The following is a 13,639-nucleotide window of genomic DNA, read 5'->3' as shown; positions in this document are numbered from 1 at the left end:
GAGATGGCCTGGCAGGCCAGCGGCACAAAAAGTGAGTCTACCTGACTCCCTGAGGAGAGGGGGAGCTCTCTCTTCTGGGCTTGCCGAGGGGAATAAGGGGCTTTCTTTCTAAGGGTTGTCCCAAGGAAGGGACGCACGAGGGCTGCCTCGCCCTTGGATGGGGATGATGGCAGAGGACCCCCAAGGCCAGAAAACAGCTGCTGGCCCAGAGGTGGGTTCCTACCAGTTCGCACCAGTTCGGTAGAAACCGGTTCGTCAAATCTACCGAACCGGTTAGAAGAGGTTCCACCAGAAAGCAGGCCACACCTACAGAAGAGGTTCCAAAAATTTTTGAAACCCACCACTGGCACAGACACAGAACACACACACACACAGACAGACTCACACAGAGAGAAAGAGAAAGAGAAAGAAAGGGAGAAAGAAAGAAATAAAAAAAGAAAAAGAAAAGAAAAAGTGAGAGAGAGATGAAAGAAAAAAAGGAAAAAGGGAGAGAGAGACAAAAGGAAGGAAGGAGAGAGAGAGAGAGAGAGAGAGAGAGAGAGAGAGAGTGAGTGAGTGAGAGAGAGTGTGGTGGTTTCAAAAACTTCCGGTCAGCTCCAGAATTGAACAGGGGGCTTCCGGTTAGGATCTTGCACCCCTAACCCTTTAGAAAAAAAAAACCCCGGGGGGTGTTCAAACTTGACAGCTTTAAGGCTTGTGGACTTCAACTCCCAGAATTCCTCCTCCAGTCATGTTGGCTCAGGAACTCTGGCATTGAAGTCTGCAAGTCTTAAAGCTGTCAAGTTACAAGACCCTTGCACCCCTAACCCTTTAGGAAAAAAAACCCAGGGGTGTTCAAACTTGACAGCTTTAAGACTTGTGGACTTCAACTCCCAGAATTCCTCCTCTCGCTCTTCATCTTGATGATGTGCGGACGGGCGGGGGGGAGGGAGGGAGCTGGAACCGGTTCTAAACGGCACTGTAGATTTGTGGAACCGCTTCTATAGAAGAGGTTAGAACTGGCAGGAACCCACCCCTGCCCGTGATGGTGAACTGGAGGTGGCACGCACAGGCCTCTCTGTGGGCATGCGCACCATCACATTCCACCACATTAACGGGTGCTGGAAAACAGCCCCCAAAATGCCCAAAATCCAGGTCATTTTTCAAGCTGTTTTTCAGGCCATTTTCAGGCCATTTACTGGGTCATTTTTCAGGCTGTTTTTCGGGACATTTTTCTGGGTGTTTACAGGCTGTTTTCTGGGGTGTTTTTTAGGGGCATTTTCAGGCATTTTTTGGGTCAAAAGTGGCTTGGAAACAGCCCAAAACACCAGCCAAACTGCCCAAAAAACAGACATGTGTGCGCCAGCCAGTGGGTCTTCAGTTCCAGCACTCATGTGGGCACATGCCACACATCCACACATGTTTCAATTTGGGCACTTGGTGCCGAAAAGATTTGCCATCATCACTGCCCTATTCCATTTCAGAAAAGTGGCTGTCCAGTGTGTTAGGCTACCTACAACGTCTGGAGACAAGGGGTTCCACTGATTGATTTGTGGAAGTTTCTTCTTATTTCCAGGTTGATTGTTTTCCCATCCTTGGCTTCTTGTTCTGCGTTCGGGTGCTCTGCAGAATAGGTTGACCCTTCTTCTTTGGGGCAGCTCCCTTAGATATTGGAACATTGCTGTCATGTCTCCCTTGGTCCTTCTTTTCATTAAACTAGATGTCCCCAAGACAGATTGAAGGGCGGTGAGTCGTGGCCAGCTCCAGAATCCTCTCATTATCTGTTCAGGAAGTAGACCATTCAGCCAGAGATTGGCGCTGTCTCTTTCTTCCCCTGGGCTAACCAAGGATGTGCTTTCCTGAAGCCAAGGCGGTGGATGCTGGGCAGAAGTATGGCGGTGGCTGTGCTTTGGCTTCCTCAAGTCACACCCCCCCTTCTCTCTCTCTCTCTCTCTCTCTCTCTCCATCTGTCTCTCTCTGTCTCTCTCTGTCTCTCTCTCTGTCTCTCTCTGTCTCTCTGTCTCTGTCTCTGTCTCTCTGTCTCTGTCTCTCTCTCTGTCTCTCTCTCTGTCTCTCTCTCTCTCTCTCTCTCTCTCTATCTATCTATCTATCTATCTATCTATCTATCTATCTATCTATCTATCTATCTATCTATCATCTATCTATCTATCTATCTATCTATCTATATATATATATATATATATATATATACCCTCTCCCTCTCCCTCTCTCTCTCCATCTCTCTCTTTCTCTCCATATCTCTCTCTCTTTCTTCCCTCTCCCTCTCTCTCTCCATCTCTCTCTCTTTCTCTCCATCTCCTCTTTCTCTCCATCTCTCTCTCTCTCTCTCTCTCTCTCTCTCTCTCTCACACACACACACACACACACACACACACACACACACAGACACACCCTTCAGCCTCCAGACCCTATATGAACTGGAGCACGATCCTTCCTCTCATTAGCTCTGCCCACCCAGTGCAACTCAGTTCCTTTAAAAGAAAGTTTTGACTGTGTTCCCAGGAAGAAATGGAAAGTCCTTGTGTGGATCCTGCTGGGAATTGGTACTATCGTTGGCTCCTAGTGATCGCAATACCAGTGCTGTACAATTGGTGCGTTGCTGGTTGCCAGGTGAGTGGGGAGTGTGGCTTTTGGGGCTTGCCTCCTGTGGGGGGGTGTGTGTCTCACTTCCTGGGGTGACCTGGCTCCCCAGCTCCCCAGGGGCCTACCAACTGAGCAATCGAGCAGGCTCCAGCAATTGCAGAGTGGAAGCAAATATTCCCAACTTTAAGAGCCTAGGTGGCGCAGTGGGTAGAGTGCAGTACTGCAGGCTACTTCAGCTGACTGTTATCTGCAGTTCGGCGGGTTCAAATCTCACCAGGCTCAAGGTTGACTCAGCCTTCCATCCTTCCGAGGTGGGTAAAATGAGGACCCAGACTGTTGGGGGCGATATGCTGACTCTGTAAACCGCTTAGAGAGGGCTGGAAGCCTGGTTCCACCACAAAACCGCGGTCGACTAAAGCGCGCTCGACGAAAGCGCGTACGTGACGTCATCACAGCGCGACGAAAACGGCATGCTGTGAGCGGTAAATTTAAAATTAACGCGAAAACCTTACCCTAACCCCCCCAAACCTAATCCTAAACCTAACCCTAAGCCTAACCTTAACCTAACCCTAAACCTAACCTTAAACCTAACCCTTAACCTAACGCTAACTCTTAACCTAACCCTAAACCTAACCCTAACGCTTAACCTAACCCTAACCCTAACCCTAAACCTAACCCTTACCTTTATGTGAATCGGCTTGCTTTAATTTTAATTTAATTTTAATTTAATTTATTTTTAATTTTATTTGTCGCGCTGCTGATGACGTCACGTACGCGCTTTGATCGGGCGCGCTTTAGTGGACCGCGGTTTTGACGGGTCATGGGAAGCCCTATGAAGCGGTATATAAGTCTAACTGCTATTGCTATTGCTAAGTCGACCCTTTCCTAGCCCTTATTCTGCCCCATAGGCGATCATCTACCCACTGCAGACCTGAGCTGGCACAGCCAGGCTGCCTCCTTCCGTCCCTCCCATGCTTTCTCTCTTCCACTGGCTGCAGAGGATGAGCAAGTAGGGACAGAGATTCTTTCGGACAGCTCAGCCATCAGAAGGAATTATTTTGCTGGTGGGCAGCTCTCATCTTCTGATGCACGGAGGCCCAACAGCTGTCCCTGGAAATTGTGCTGGCTGTCTTTCCTCTCCTGGGGGACACCCCCCACCCCCGCAAAAAAAAAAATCAAGGAAGCCCTTTTGGTTCAAGGCAAGGGAGGACCAGTCAGTCCCCTGCACAGAACATCCAAAATACTTGCTCCCACCACTATGGGTCCCTTTTAACAAACTGATTTTCAGCCTTTAACTCCCCACACACACATACACACCTTCCTAGTGGTTTTCTACAAGCGCAGGGCCCATTTTTTTTTAATCAGATCAACTGAAGGTCGAACATTTGATCATGACAGAAATTGACCGGCTGGCCTGTTGCCTGAGCCCGATGTTGCGTGACCCGTCAAAACCGCGGTCCACTAAAGCGCGCCCGATTTAAAGCGCGTACGTGACGTCATCAGCAGCACGACAAATAAAAATTAAAAATAAATTAAATTAAAATTAAAATAAAATTAAAGCAAGCCGATTCACATAAAGGTAAGGGTTAGGGTTAGGGTTAGGGTTAGGGTTAGGGTTAGGTTAGGGTTAGGGTTAGGTTAAGGGGTTAGGTTAGCGTTAGGTTTAGCGTTAGGTTAAGGGTTAGGTTTAGGGTTAGGTTTAGGGTTAGGCTTAGGGTTAGGTTTAGCGTTAGGTTTAGCGTTAGGTTAAGGGTTAGGTTTAGGGTTAGGTTTAGGGTTAGGCTTAGGGTTAGGTTTAGCGTTAGGTTAAGGGTTAGGTTTAGGGTTAGGTTAAGGGTTAGGTTAAGGGTTAGGTTTAGGGTTAGGTTAAGGGTTAGGTTAAGGTTAGGTTTAGGGTTAGGTTTAGGGTTAGGGTTAAGGGTTAGGTTAAGGGTTAGGTTTAGGGTTAGGTTAAGGGTTAGGTTAAGGGTTAGCGTTAGGTTTAGCGTTAGGTTAAGGGTTAGGTTTAGGGTTAGGTTTAGGGTTAGGTTAAGGGTTAGGCTTAGGGTTAGGTTTGGGGGAGTTAGGGTAAGGTTTTCGCCTTAATTTTAAATTTACCGCTCACAGCGTGCTGTTTTCGTCGCGCTGTGATGACGTCACGTACGCGCTTTCGTGGTGGAACCCCGATGTTGTGGGTTGAGAGGACTCTGGCCCAAAGTCCCCCCAGCTAAGGAGGGACTAAGAACTCACAGTTTCCTGGTTTCTAGCCTGGTGCCTTCACCGTTAGACTAGCTGGCCCTTACTTTCAGCTTTGGAGGAAGGTGGACAAAACATGCCGCGAGGAATGTCCATCCTATGGCGACGATTCGCCTGTTTTCCCTCTGGAAAGGCCTGCCTGGTGGCCCCCCATGGCCTCCCCGCCCTCTTTGTCACGGGCTCTTCACGGGCTTCAGCTCTCTTCTCTTTGCAGAGCCTGTTTCAATGAGCTCCAGAGAAAGTATTTGCTCTGTTGGCTCCTCCTGGATTACCTGGCAGATGGCATTTACATCGGGGACATTGTCATCCGGATGAACACAGGTGAGGGAGGAGAGGTGGGATCTGGATTGGGAAGGGTTGGTTTTATCCAGTGGTGGGTTTCAAAGTTTTTCGAACCTACTCTGTGGGTGTGGCCTCCTTTGTGGGAGTGGTTTGCCAGCCATGTGACCTGGTGGGAGTGGCTTGCCGGCCATGTGACCTGGTAGGAGTGGCTTGCCAGCCATGTGACTTGGTAGGAGTGGCTTGCCAGCCATATGACCTGGTGGGAGTGGCTTGCTGGCCAGGTGATCTGGTGGGAGTGGCTTGCCGGCCATGTGTTCTCTCTCTCTCTCTCTCTCTCTCTCTCTCTCTCTCTCTCTCTCTCTCTCTCTCTCTCTCTCTCTCTCTCTCTCTCTCCTTCCTTTTGTCTCTCTGTCCCTTTTTCCTTTTTTCTTTCATCTCTCACTTTTCCTTTATTTATTTTTTTATTTTTTTCTTCCTTTCTTCCTCTTTCTCTCCCTCTGTGTGAGTCTGTCTCTGTGTGTGTGAGTGTGTGAGTGTGTGTCTGTCTGTCTGTCTGTCAGTGGTGGGTTTCAAAAAAATTTGGAACCTCTTCTGTAGGTGTGGCCTGCTTTCCGGGTCCACTGGTGGAACCTCTTCTAACCGGTTCGGTAGATTTGACGAACCGGTTCTACCGAATAGGTGCGAACTGGTAGGAACCCACCTCTGGTGTCGTCTTTCTGTAGCTCTCCAACAGGCAGAAAATGACCCCGAGAAAGTCAACCTGCTTGCCTGAAGCTTGGGGGGGTGGGGGGTGGGGAACTAGTGACAGATTTATTAAGCTTTATTGCTAACGATGACCAAACTGGGCAGTAGTGGCAGGGCCGGATTTAGATGAAAAGAGGCCCTAGGCTATTCCACTTATGAGGCCCTTTCACCTCCCATTTTTAAGTTTGTAAATTACACGAGAGACAATAAAATACATCATTACTGTGATATATATCAATATATATCAATATATATAGCTGGCCTCCCGACGGAGGGCGGCTCTGCTCTGCGGCAAAGGCAGCGAGGCCAGCTGCCTCCCCTGCTGCGCTCAGCTGCCCGGCTCGGTCCCCTCACCCTCACCTGCCTGGCCGCTGGTGGGCTCCGCGTTGACGGGGCGGCTACTGGGAGCGGCCGCGCCTCTCGCCCGACTGCTGGTGCCAGGAATGTGGCCGGGCTCCCCAACTGCCGCGGAGCTGGAGCGATCTTAACCAATACATTTTTATGTTTGTTTATTAGTCACGTGCGTAGAATTTCTCCTTATTTTCAGTTCAGTGTTTTAGTGTTCACTGTTTTTAGAATAGTGTAATTTTAATTTTGCTAACAATTTGAATGTAGGCCCCTCTTGATCTTGAGGCCCTAGGCGGAAGCCTAGTTAGCCTATAGGAAAATCCGGCCCTGAGTAGTGGCCATCCTGGGCATGACGCTGCCCTGATAGCCAGCTAAATGAACACATGTTCAAAATGGGGCCCTTGTAGCTTTCAATATTTGGTCTCGCCAACCTTCATCACTGTGAGAATGGAAGATGTTGTCCTTTATGTTGTTGTGCGATCCAGAGTAGCTCTTTCGCTGATCACAGGCAGACTGTGGACCCTGGGTATAAGGGACAGGAGGAAAGAATGATGTACGTAACCATGGTTCACCGACAAAAGGGCGAACGACAAAACCACGCCCGACTAAACCGCGGTGACAAAACCGCGTGTTCTAAAGCGCTCCGACGAATGAGTGCTGAATCGCGCCAACAACAGCGCGGCGACAGAAGCGCGCTGTAAAACTAACCCTAACCCTAACCCTAACCCTAAACCTAAACCTAACCCTTAACCTAACCCTAAACCTAATCCTAAACCTAACCCTTAACCTAACCCTAACCCTAACCCTAAACCTAACCCTTAACCTAACCCTAATCCTAAACCTAACCCTAAACCTAATCCTAATCCTAATCCTAAGCCTAAGCCTAAGCCTAACCCTAACCCTAAACCTAACCCTTAGCCTAACCCTAAACGTAACACTAAACCTAACCCTAACCCTAACCCTAACCCTAACCCTTAACCTAACACTAAACGTAACACTAAACCTAACCCTAACCCTAAACCTAACCCTTACCTTAAGTTAAAGCGCCCTTCTGTCTCCGTGCTGTTGTCTCCGCGCTGTTGTCGCCGCGCTGATGACGTCGCAGTTTTAGCGACGCGGTTTAGTCGGGCGCGGTTTTGTCGTTCGCCCTTTTGTCGGGTCACGCGTAACCATACTTGAATTGCTCTTTGTGTTTCCCCCTGGTAGGTTTCCTTGAGCAGGGATTACTCGTCAAAGACTTCAAGAAGCTGCGTGCGAAATATTTTGCCACTTTGCAGTTCAAGTTGGACATCCTATCCATTCTGCCTACTGACTTGGTCTATTTCGCCGTTGGCATCCATCGGCCTGAGTTACGTTTCAACCGGCTGCTGCATTTCCCTCGCATGTTTGAGTTCTTTGACCGGACCGAAACCAGAACCAGTTACCCGAACATCTTTAGGATCTGCAATTTGGTGATGTACATTTTAGTCATCATCCACTGGAATGCCTGCATTTACTACGCCATCTCCAAGGCCATTGGCTTTGGAGAAGACACCTGGGTTTATCCAAATATCTCAGATCCAGAATATGGATACCTGACCAGGGAATATATCTATTGCCTCTACTGGTCCACGTTGACCTTGACCACCATTGGTGAGACCCCTCCCCCTGTGCGCGATGAGGAATACCTCTTTGTCATCTTTGACTTCCTCATTGGAGTTCTCATCTTTGCTACTATTGTGGGGAATGTGGGCTCCATGATCTCCAACATGAATGCCAACAGGGCGGAATTCCAGGCCAAGATCGATGCCGTCAAGCACTATATGCACTTCCGTAAAGTAAGCCGAGAGATGGAAGCGAAGGTTATCCGGTGGTTTGACTATCTTTGGACCAACAAGAAAACCGTGGATGAGTGGGAGGTGCTCAAAAACCTTCCTGATAAACTGAGGGCTGAAATAGCCATCAACGTCCATCTGGAAACCCTGAAGAAAGTGCGGATATTCCAGGACTGTGAAGCTGGGCTCCTGGTGGAATTGGTGCTCAAGCTTCGCCCTCAGGTTTTCAGCCCGGGCGATTATATTTGCCGGAAAGGAGATATCGGTAAAGAAATGTACATCATTAAGGAAGGGAAGTTGGCGGTGGTGGCAGACGACGGTATTACGCAATTCGCCTTGCTGACAGCCGGCTGCTGCTTTGGAGAAATTAGCATCCTCAACATTAAAGGGAGCAAAATGGGGAACAGGCGGACGGCGAATATCCGGAGCATCGGCTACTCCGACCTCTTCTGCCTCTCCAAAGAAGACCTCATGGAAGCGGTGACTGAATATCCGGATGCCAAGAGGGTCCTGGAAGAACGTGGCCGAGAGATCCTCACCAAAGAGGGCCTGTTGGATGAAGCCGCCGCGGCGGAAAGCACGGAAACGATGGACGTGGGCCAGAAGCTGGACAGGTTGGAGACCAGCCTGGAGACGCTGAACACTCGCTTCTCTCGCCTCTTGGCGGAATACGATGCCGCTCAGATGAAGCTCAAGCAACGCCTCACTTCTCTGGAAGCCAAACTGAAGGAAGACAAGGAGGAGGAGCTGTTTCTCGAGGGCATTATCAGCCCACTGGCGGGGGAAGAGGAAAAAACCAGCCCTTGAAGTCTTGCTTCCTAGAATTTCCTGCTTATTTACTTTATTTACTTTGTTTGCGTGTTACTTATTCCTTCCCCCCGCCCCCCCCAGATCTAATTCTCATCAGATTATCTGACCACAAGATCCATTTCCAAACTCTTGACACAGCTCTCTCCTTCCCTTACAGTAACCTTACAACTCTCCCAAAGCTTTCCCCCCCCCCTTCTTTCACTGGTTAACAGATAACGGAGTCTCCCTTTTTCTTAACTCCCTCCCTTCCTTTTCCTAGCCCCCCTTCCAGATGGGACAGTGCAGGATATTAGGATATTTTTCTGGGAAAAAAAACCTCATGGAATTGAAAGCGGCTCCTACTTCTGACCTCTCTTCCGGTGGCAATAATCCTTTTTGAAATATCATTTCACAGTTGGCGACTAACAGCCGATTAAAAAAATATATGTCCCAAGTCTTCCTATTTGTGGAGGCCATTTCCCATGGAATTCGATGGCCTCTATTATTCCACACGCAGAAGGAAGGAAAGCGTGTGCACATGCTTCATGTGTGTGTGTAGCGTGGGTATTGTGTCCCAGGACATGGAATCATCTCTCTGAGTTGAGGGCTGCCTAGTTCAAGATTGCAGAGGGAGAAATGTGCCTAAATCCCCTTGTACTCTTAATCTCAGTTTTTTGCTGCCTGGATCTTTTTTATTCTATTAATTCTGAACCGTGAGGTTTCCTGCTGTGTATTCTCTTTGTTTTTTTTGAAGATAACTGAAATTTCTTCGGAGGCCACACTGAGTGCCAAAAATTGCAGCACATCCTAGCAGGATTAGATGTTTAGGGATTATCTTCACATATCTCAGGCAATCAGGAAAGGTCAGATCCAGAATCTTTTCTGGCCCATCCATCCATTCTCCTACTTAGGTCCAGTTCGAAGAGGACCTGAAATTAATTGGGAATAGCTGTTCAGAGAGCAGAGCTATTGGTGGGTGGAGGCCTACGGCTGCCCACCAGATCCCCATGATTATATAAGCCCAGTCCTCTTTTAAACCAGGGATCTTTCAAACCTCGTGGATGGGGGAAATTATTGTGCTTTGCAGGAATTGTGAATTGGGTCCGTGTAATGAAGTTGTCTGAAAAAGGCTTTTGCACGATGCTTCCTTACCTGATCGGATTCGGTCCTGGGCCCTAACAATAAGAGAAAAACCAGCACTTTTCCTCAGGAGGAGAAACAGCTGTGTTGCACCCTCATGGTGACACTTGCTTGGCCTCCTTGAGATGATGTGGAAGTGAGAGGCTCTCCGGCTTCAGAAGCTGGGAACGAAGAAGAAATTCTCCTGTGCAGCTTTGTAAAGAGCCCTCCCACCAGATCTAACTAGGACTGGAAGCAGATTAGGCCAGTTGGATAGTCATCTGGTTCCTGAGATAAATGCTTAGGTGAAAGCAGTGTGCCCAAAGTCACTTTACATATTGCACTACTTTTAGTCTATTTTAAGAGGCGTCTGCCTCGATGCAAACAGAGTTACAGGGTCCCATGTCATCCTTTAAAATAAAATAAATAAAGTACTCGTCTCAACGATACGCCTGGCTGATTTCTTTTCTTGCAGCCTTTCCTTTTCTTGCATTTTCTTGTGTTGAAAGAAATGTCCTTCTGGGTTCGGCTCCAAGTGGGGAAGAAGACACTGGAGACACGGAGGCTGCTTGGAAAGATGGTTTATTGTTAGACAGGGCCACATGGCTTGAGCCCTGTACAGAAAAGGTGATCACATGCTTCAATGTAGGTGAAGAAGAAGAGAAGGGCCGAGGAAGGGGCTTGCTAGGCTTTTTATACCCTGTTTAGTCCCACCTCTCTGTTTCCTGTTCCTGTGTAAGAAATGCATCCTGATTGGTTGTCAGACTCTCATGATGCCATGCAGGGGGCTACTCTCTAGGCTGTTTTGAATCCAGGTATAGATGAGTTCTCAGATGCCATGTGGAGAGTTGAGTAATATCCCTTCCCCCTACAGCTGCAGTGGGGAAGTCTTTATTATGTAAAGTGGGCCAGCCTGGCCTTCTCAATGGCCTGTTGACAAAGTGTGGATGGGCAGGAAGCTACAGGCAACTATTCTGTCTTTTAAAGCATGTTTCCTTCTTTTCACATCCAGAGAAATATTCTGCCTTTTCAATATTTCCTAGGAGATTTCATTTTTCTGGGAGAGGGCTGGATGATAACTTCCCATACGGGAAAATGGGGCAGCAAAATGGCTGAAGCTGGTCTTCTAAAGAAGCTTTATTTACCCAACAAATGGCTCCGAAGAGGCATGGCAGGAAGTGGCCTGTCCACAAGGGGAACCATAAGGCCACTAGGGGGTGCTGGTGGCCTATAAAGACAGGACATCTGAGGGAATGACCCCTCCCCGCACAAGAAACCACTGGCCAGGCAGCAAACTTGCAATCATGTCTTGCATTTTCTAGAGGGTTAAATCCATTCGGTGGATAGGTTTTCTCTGATGATGGTGACTTGATATACTTACTTCAGGTGTGGATTCTTCCATCTGGACAGCTTGGTCCTGAGGATATCCTGAGGCCACCTGCTTATAGAAGTTTCAGAAGTATGGAGCAACACAGTTTTGCAGGATAGATTCCTGGAATTTGGGATGCCCTCCAGAAACTCCTGAGCCCTTCAGCACAAGCACGGGGCTTCCCTTAAAGCATTCTCATTCTCGTAAAGCAACCTTAACCTTAGCCCTAACCCCTTGGCAAGGGACAAAACTGGATCAGCTACTGGCCAAAGTTGCTAGTAAAGCATGCTGATTTGGGCATAGAAGCCTAAGTCCTTCCCTGCACTAATTGCTCCTACAGATAATGGCCTGCAACCCTCTCTCCAGTGAGCTGCCTCCTCACCACCCTCCAGGGTGGTGAGGAGCCCTTAAAACATGGCTGTTCCGACAGGCCTGGGGCTAAAGAACTGTTGCCCCCGTCTCGAATGGTATGACTGTTGTGTGTTTTAAACTATGCATTGTTTGGTGTCGTTTTAATTTTTTGTTTGTATCCCCCTTCCCTGGTTTGAGTTGTGAGCCGCCCTGAGTCCCCTTCGGGGGGAAAAGGGTGGCATATAAATAAAATAAACATTCAACATTCAACATACATTCAACTCCTCCTCCTGGGGAAAGAGGATGTAGAGGGTGTGCTGAGGGATCTGCTCATTTTCTAGAAGACAAAATCACCCAGATTCGTCCCCAGTTAGTTGCCAATGTGGTTGCTGTACCGGTGGAGGCACCTGGGGAGGTTCTTGCCCAGTAATCTGGGAACGGTATGACCCTGTTGCTCCCTAGAACAGGATTTGGGGCAGTGATGGCGAATCTTTTTTGTACTTGTGTGCCGGAAATGGTGTGTAAAACCATTCCGCGAGCAACACGTGGCCTTGCTGGCCTTCGTGCGCATGGGAGCACTAAAACCCGGAAGAGCAGCATTCCATCATGCATGTGCTGTGCATGTGCTGTGCGCAGTGGTGGGTTCCAAATTCTTTTAGAACCTCTTCTGTAGGTGTGGCCTACTTTGTGGGAGTGGCTTGCCAGCCATGTGGCTGGGTGGGAGTGGCTTGTCAGCCATGTGACTGGGTGGGTGTGGGCAACTTGTAAAATGTGGTGAAACTCACTTAACAATGTCTTGCTTAGCAACCAAAATGTTGGCTCAGGAACTCTGGCATTTGAAGCCTCATGGTCTTAAAACTGTCAAGTTACAAGACCCTTGCACCCCTAACCCTTTAGAAAAAAAAAACCCAGGGGTGTTCAAACTTGACAGCTTTAAGACTTGTGGACTTCAATTCCCAGAATTCCTCCTCTCATTCTTCATCTTGATGATGTGCGGACGGGCGAGGGGAGGGATCTGGAACCGGTTCTAAACGGCACAGTAGATTTATGGAACCTCTTCATTAGAAGAGGTTAGAACTGGCAGGAACCCACCCCTGACTGTGTGTGCCAGCACCCAAATTTCTGCCTTCTGGCATGGGCACAGGCCCAAGAAACAGCTGGCTGTCATGCATGCACACAATGGTAACCTGGATGTTCGGTTGCGCACCAGAATGCTGCTCTTCCAGATTTTGGTGCTCCCGCATGCGCAAAGGCCAGTTGGTCAGTGTTTGTGTCTGTGTGTGTGTGTGTGTGCACAGGAACATGGAAGAGGAGCCAGCGAGGCCGCCTGTCCCACGCAAGATGGCTCTGCGTCAGTGGTGGGTTTCCATTTTTTTTACTACTGGCTTGCTTGTGCGCGGCGTGATGCTTCTGCACATGCGCAGAAGCGTTTGGGTGAGTGGGTGGAGCCTCCCGCCGCTGCCCCTACTGGTTCGCCTGATCCAGGCCAAACCGGCAGAAACCCACATCTGCTCTACGTGACATTTCCGGCACGCATGCCATAGGTTCTCCACCACGGATCTTGGGAGTATGAGCACGAGCAACTGTATTTTACATCCATGCGCCTTCTGGCTTGTGAAAGTTTCTTGGGAGGTGACATGCAGGTAGGTTCTAGTAGTGATTAACTCTTTCTTGCAGGAGGGAGTGGTGCCCAGTTGTGTCTCTTCCTGGACCAACAGTCCCTGTTCACAGTCACTCATACCTTAGTCCCCTCCAGTCTTGACTACTGCAACATGCTCGACATGGGACTGCCCTTGAAAAGTATACAGAAGCTTCGGTTGGTCCAAAAGTGGTGGGTCCCATGGCTTTGTGCAGTCTAGATGGGCACACGTGTCACCTCCCCTGCAGGAGCTGCATTGGCTGCCGGTTTGCTTCTGGGGCCAATCCAGGGTGCTGGCTGTCACCCTTAAAGTCCTTCATGGCTTGGGAACAGGTGACCTGAAGGACTATCCTTTCGTAGTCACAT

The 13,639-nt window shown here is 48.9% G+C and overlaps 1 protein-coding gene across 1 annotated transcript; it reads left to right on the top strand.

Annotated features, from left to right (window-relative positions):
• CNGA2 (cyclic nucleotide gated channel subunit alpha 2) lies at window positions 1–9,049 on the top strand (the record flags this gene model as incomplete). Its single annotated transcript, XM_087728409.1, is given in 4 exon segments — window positions 1–31; window positions 2,503–2,595; window positions 5,016–5,139; window positions 7,399–9,049. Coding segments are annotated over 3 exon segments (1,626 nt in total). The 3' UTR covers window positions 8,814–9,049.
• Between the last annotated feature and the right edge of the window lie 4,590 nt (window positions 9,050–13,639).

The sequence above is a fragment of the Thamnophis sirtalis genome, unplaced genomic scaffold (assembly GCF_051295495.1).
Source record: "Thamnophis sirtalis isolate CommonGarterSnake01/CBP01778 unplaced genomic scaffold, rThaSir2_p1.2 scaffold_13, whole genome shotgun sequence".
In the NCBI taxonomy this organism is placed as follows: Eukaryota; Metazoa; Chordata; class Lepidosauria; order Squamata; family Natricidae; genus Thamnophis; species Thamnophis sirtalis.
This window is presented reverse-complemented; position numbering and strand designations above follow the sequence as displayed.